Source organism: Pipistrellus kuhlii, unplaced genomic scaffold (assembly GCF_014108245.1).
Source record: "Pipistrellus kuhlii isolate mPipKuh1 unplaced genomic scaffold, mPipKuh1.p scaffold_m20_p_1, whole genome shotgun sequence".
Lineage (NCBI taxonomy): Eukaryota > Metazoa > Chordata > Mammalia > Chiroptera > Vespertilionidae > Pipistrellus > Pipistrellus kuhlii.
In genome coordinates, this window is record NW_023425404.1 from 154,691,851 (window position 1) to 154,698,460 (window position 6,610).

Consider the following 6,610-nt stretch of genomic DNA (forward strand, 5'->3'; position numbering starts at 1 on the left):
ATGAGGAATCCTATCCTCATAAACTCAAGGAATCCGCAAAGAAAACAAGCCCTGGCTTCTGCCCTGTGGCTAAGACACCAGGCGCTCAGAATGGCCGCGGGCCGCCAAAGGTCTGACCCGAGGCCGCCCCCAAACTCGGGCTCAGCTCGCCCCCGGGCGGCCGGCTCTCCGGGCGCAGCCCAGGCTCCGGGGCGCGGGGCCGAGGGGGGGTGGGGGGGGGGGCGGCTGCCTCGGAGAGGGGTGCGCCTTCACTACACCAGGCTCCACAGGGGATGCAGGGGCCATCGGGTTCCCTCTGGGACTGGCATTTTAATCTACATCCCCTGGGGTTGTGAGGATCACAGGAGGAAAGCGTCCTTTGCCATAAACAGCGTCGAGCGCTGGTTATGTTTTATTAGAATCATTTGTGTGCTGGGGACCTTGGAGAGGAAAGGCAGGCCGGCCTGCAGCCGAGCTCTGAGTGGCCCCCAGCCACCCCTCCCCATCCACCCCTCCCCATTCATCTCCTCTGCCCCCCTCCCCGGCCCCCCGCCCCGCCCCAGCCCGGGCGGGAGCCGATGCCCACGCGTCCCCACGCGCTTACCAGGACCTGCCGTGCACGCCGAGCCTGGCCAGCGGAGCGGGCCTGGACGTTCGCCTGCGGTCAGCCATCGTCACAGCCATCGCGGGCCCGTAGCTCCGTCCCGGTGCGTCCGGTCTGGGGTCGCTAGGAGACCGCACAACAGCGACCTGCGATTCGGTTTTCAGCTCCCAAGCTGCCGGGGCGCCCCGCCTCCTCCCCGCGAAGCCGCTTCTCCCCAATCCGGCCTTGCACCTTGCACCAAGGTCTCCGACGCCCGAGGGTGGGGGACCCAGGCGAGGGAAAGGTGAGGACCAGGGCCTTGATGTCATTATATTTTAACCTGTTGGGAAGGCGTTTACATCTTCCCACTGACATTTATCCTAAGCTGGGCCCCAGGTCTGTTTTGCTCACTACCTTTAAAAAAAAATGTTTCTTTTTAAAAAAAAATATATATATATATATTTATTGATTTTTTTACAGAGAGGAAGGGAGAGGGATAGAGAGCTAGAAACAATGATGAGAGAGAATCATCAGCTGCCTCCTGCACACACCCCACTGGGGATGTGCCAGCAACCAAGGTACATGCCCTTGACCGGAATTGAACCTGGGACCCTTCAGTCTGCAGACCTTCACTCTATCCACTGAGCCAAACCGGTTTCGGCAAAAAAAAAAAAAGTTTCTTGAAGGAAAGAAAAGAAGGCAGCTGGAGATAGAGAGAGGGAGAGGGAGGGAGAGAGAGAGAGAGAGAGAGAGAGAGAGAGAGAGAGAGAGAGAGAGAGAGGGAGGGGGGAGGGGGGGAGGGAGGGAGGGAGAGAGAGAGAGAGAGAGGGAGGGAGGGAGGGAGGGAGGGAGAGAGAGAGAGGGGGGGGGAGGGAGGGAGGGAGAGAGAGAGAGAGAGAGAACGCACATAGAGGGGAAGGAATAGACCGATGTCTCGTGGTGAGAAGGCCTTTTAGCATGAAATGCCTGGGCATCGCGGCCTCTGCCATACTGGGCTGCGCACGCATGCCTGTGAGTCACCAGCCGCTTTCCAGACTCCATTCCAGCGTGTGTTATTTGATTCTTTTGCCTTGACCCACTTCCAGCAGGGCAGTTACCCTCTCAGTTGGCCCTGGTAGGCAGATGCCCATATATATCCTTGGGTTTTGCTCATTTCTCTTGTTACTTCTGGAGTGTTTCTGATTTTAAATATTAAGCATTGCTTCCAGAGAAAATAGCAGCAACGCGTTCTCCTGTCTCAAAATTATTGCAGTCATTACATCGTGTCTGTTCTGAGAGAATAATGTCTGTAGTCATTTCAGGATGTCTTCTGATTTTCAGACTATTTGGCAGTAAATTGGTCCCACCTTTAGGAAGCCATCAACCATCTGGATTAGGGGTGTCGAACTCAATCAGAGAAGGGGCCAAAATCTAAAATCCAGCCTAAATTGCGGGCCGAATGGTTTACTGAACAGTCATAAACTGTCATTGTGATGGAAACGCAGCAGAGTGCAGTGATGACAGTGCGGTGCGGGCCACATTGCAAGGCCTGGCGGGACGGATTTGGCCCTCGGGCCTTGTGTTTGACACATGTGATCTGGATAGTGTTAAAGGTGTCCTGAGTGATATTCGTTCCAGCAGCTACACCTGCGTGTGTTTAGCTGCCCTCTCTGCACACAATGGAGAGGCCTGGACTCCCACTGCCTGGCTTAGATGAATCCTCGCTCTGCAACTTAATGATGCACTCCTGGGCACGGTTACTTAAAGGTTTATACGCTTCATTGATTTCTTGCTCTGAAAGTGGGAGAAATAATAGTTATTGGGGGACTCAATGAGATAATAAATGCAAAGCACTTAAAACAGTGCTAGCAATACAGAATCCCTCAATAACTGCTGAGTACTATTATTACCTCAGCTGTGAACGGGGGATTAGGTGTATTTGCCCTGTCTACTTCATAGAGTTGTAGGATTAGTTAATGGAGAAAGTTATCAATGTAATCATTATAAGTTGCCAATGACTTGTTTTCATTGTTTGATAATATCTTTGATATAGTTTGATTGATTGCAAATTCAAGCTTCATTACTTTGATAAAGTAGGATTTCTCCAAAAGACTGAGGGTAAGCCTCCTAGTACCATGCCTGGCACTCAGTTGGTACTCATTCAACAACTAGTGTGTGTTATGGCCATGCTAGGCACCAGAGATGCTAGGCAATGGAGAATTAACAGACTTGGTTCTTGGTACTTAGTCTCTAGTGTTTGTTGCATGAATTAAGAAGAGTGCACCTATTTTCATGAATTTTGCATTCTCACAGGATAATATTTGCTCTGTGCAGTAGTTTTGTGTCCATATCTGGTAGGAGACAACTAACATTTTTATTTCACCACATTCCATACCTTAATTATAGTTATTAGCCAGGAAAATCTCTCTTATTCTCTCTCTCCCTCTCCCTCTCCCTCTCTCCCTCTCCTCTCCCTTCCTCTCTCTCTCTCTCTCTCTCACAACACAAAGGTAAAATGTGTTGCATATAATCTAATGAGTAGATATTATTTAACAATGAGGATGAGGATGTTCCAGGTAATTTTCTAGCATTATTGCCAGGTAGTATGACCATTTCATTTCCAAATAAGATTACTTAAATACCTAGAACAGGATTGCCCAAAGCTATCACTGCATCTTTCTCACACAAGGATTAATTACTCTCTATAGCATGATAAAACATACTCGGCAATACTTAGTTATCAGTACTTTCCAGAAAAAGAAGCATTTGAACAACAAAAGCAACAAGAGGTTAAATGAGACCTCTTGTTGGTCCTGCCTTGGTGGAGCCCTTGGAATCCTCCCTGCAGGACTATCTTGAGCTTAGACAATCTTACCCTCAGCCTAGTTCTTACAGAATTTCTACTGATGTACTCAAAATGGGCATGAACTTGCCAAGAAAAATAACAAAATCTATGAGGAAACAAGACACAATGACTAAGAGTCAGTAGAAACAATAAAAGACAAAATCAGATTGTAGAAACTTTATGTGTTGAAATGTTCAGATGTAGAATATAAATACATGTGATTAGTTATGTATAAGCATGTATGTTTATATATATAAAGTAAGCATGCTTAATATGTTTAGTAAATAATAGAGGGACTTGAAAATATGAGCAAAGTATAAGCAGCAATTTTAAAAAATATATCTGAAAAAGAACTACATCGAACTTAAAGAAATGAAAAATATTGTTGTAATTAAAAACTCTGTGGACTAGTTTACAACAGATTAGACCAGCTCAAGAGAAAATTAGTAAACACAGATAGCTCTGAATTAATGCCTGGAGTACAGCAAAATAAGTAAAGAAATAGAAAATATGAAAGATTTGGGTGAAAGAGTAAGAAAGTTTAATATACTTCTAATCAGATTTCCATAAGAAGATGGTAGGGAGAATAGGAAAGAGGCAGTATTTAAAAATATAATGGCTACAAAAGACAAAAAAGCTGACATCAGAAGTAGCCAAATAGAAAAGATAGATTACTTACAAAGGAACAAATAAGTAGACTAAAGCTAACTTCTAAAGCAATGATAGAAGCCAAAGACTAAAATAATCCAGCTTTGAGTGAAAAATAATTATCAATTCAGAATTGTATATTTAGCATAACTATCTTTCAATAACAAGGCTCAAAAACACTTTCAGACAAACAGAAATGGCATAATTTTATCATCAGCAGACCAAAACTAGAGAAAATTCTAAAGGTTCAGGTGAAAGGGAGAAAATTACTATTATAAAATACAATAGAATGTTGAAAAAATATTCTTTTAAAAAGTGAATTGTATAAATTAATAATAATGTCTATTTAGTGGAGATTAACAAAAAATATTTTTCTGAAATATTGGATTTTTTATTTAACTGAGAGGATGATAAATATATTGATTAGGGAAGTGTAAAGGAAGACGTATTAGATAGATATTAAATAAAATAAAACTGATATAGTTATATTAATATTAGACAGAATGGAATTAAGGGGAAAAAGATAATTATAGATATATAAAGACTACTAAAGATTATTAGGCATAATGGTAAGAAGTTCAATTCACACATATACACACTAGACAGAGATATACAATTTTAAACTTATATCTAATAATATGGGTTAAAATATAAAAAGAAAAATTGATACACCTCTATAAAAATTGATTAATACATTCTAATAGTAAGATTTTAATACAACTCTCAGTAATATATCAAAAGGACCAAAAAAATTAGTGAGGACCAAGGATTCAAAGCTTGATATAATGGATATATGTAGTACTTTGCATCCAACAATTATAGAAAACACATTTTTTTCAAGAACATTTAGAAAATTATATTTGCAAGTTCATAAAGCAAGTTGCAACGTTATCTCAACTGGTATCATTTAACTCACACACTGTTAACAATGTGTCTACATAAAAGTATTTATTTGAAAATAAAACAAAACAGCCGAAACCGGTTTGGCTCAATGGATAGAGTGTCGACTTGGGGACTGAAGGGACCCGGGTTCGATTCCGGTCAAGGGCATGTACCTTAGTTGCAGGCATATCCCCAGTAGGGGGTGTGCAAAAGGCAGCTGATCGATGACTCTCTCTCATCGATGTTTCTAGCTCTCTATCTCTCTCTCTTCCTCTCTGTACAAAATCAATAAAATATATATATATTTTAAAAAAGAATGTACTATTATATGCGGGCTGTATATTAAAATGAATGAATAAGTAAATATAAAAAATTTTAAAAAAAGAAAAAGAAAATTAAACAATACACAAATAATTTATAGGGGAGTAAGATATCAAAATGGAAATTTAAAAATAAATGTAAAAATATCAAAAATTGTAGGATGCAGCTAAAATGATACTTAGAGTTAAATGACCTTAACTTATTAAACTAAAAAAGAGTAAAGGTTAAGACCTAAATAAATGGAAAAACATCCCATTTTCATGGATTAGAAGACTTAATATTAAGTTGACAATACTAACCAAAGTGATATACTAACTCAACCAGTCAGCACATCAGATATATGGAAACAACCCAATTAGAAAATAGGTGAAAGACTTGAATAAACATTTCTCCAAAGGAGATATTGAAATGGCTGGTGAGTACATTAAAAGATGTTCAACGTCATTAGTCATTAGGGACATGCAAATCAAAATCACAGTGAGATACTATTTCATACTAGAATGGCCATAATAAATGAACAAACAAAACAAGGATTGGTGGTGATTGGAGAAACTGGAACCCTTGTGCATTGCTGGTGGAAATGTAAAATGGTAGAGCTGCTGTGAAAAACAATTTGTCAGCCCTTAAAAAGCTAAACATAGACTTGACATATGATCCAGCAATTCCACTCCTAGGTATTTAAAAAATATATTTAAAAACAGAGACTCAGATATTTGTTCATCAATATCAGCATCCTTTCTAATAAAAGAGTAATATGCAAATTGGCCATCACTCCAACACACAAGATGGCTGCCCCATGTGGATACAAGATGGCTGCCACAAGATGGCCAGCAGGGGAGGACAGTTGGGAGGGACCAAGCCTGGATGGGAGGGCAGTTAGGGGTGACCAGGCCTGCAGGGGAAGTCAGTTAGGGGCAAACAGGCTGGCAGTGGAGCAGTTAGGAATTAATCAGGCTGGCAGGGGAGTGGTTAGGGGGTGATCAGGCTGGCAGGCAGAAGTGGTTAGGGGCAATCAGGAAGGCAGGCAGGCAAGCAGTTGGGAGCCAGCAGTCCTGGATTGTGAGAGGGGTCCCAGATTGGAGAGGGTGCAGGCTGGGCTGAGGGACACTCCCCCCCCCCACGTGCACGAATTTCGTGCACTGGGCCTCTAGTTATTTATAATAACCAAAAGTAGTAACAACCTAAGCATCCATCAACAGACAAATGTATAAGCAAAAAATATGTATGTATGTAAGGGAATATTGCCAAGCTACAAAAGGACTGAAATTCTGATACATGCTACAACATGAATGGCTTTGAAAACATTACATTAAGTGACATAAGCTAAATGCAAAAGAACCAATATTATATGACTCCACTTATAAGAAATATCT

At 41.7% G+C, this 6,610-nt stretch overlaps 1 protein-coding gene across 3 annotated transcripts in view; it reads right to left on the reverse strand.

Moving 5' to 3' along the window:
* FAM47E (family with sequence similarity 47 member E) overlaps positions 1-958 on the reverse strand; it is a 25,197-nt gene extending 24,239 nt beyond the window's left edge. For 2 of the 3 annotated variants that reach the window (XM_045571560.1, XM_045571557.1), the window contains exon 1: positions 584-958. In XM_045571560.1, coding sequence (XP_045427516.1) covers positions 584-891 — 308 coding nt within the window. In that variant the 5' untranslated portion in view covers positions 892-958. The remainder of the gene's footprint in view (positions 1-583) is intronic. The other variant, XM_045571559.1, reaches the window with a different exon arrangement.
* Between the last annotated feature and the right edge of the window lie 5,652 nt (positions 959-6,610).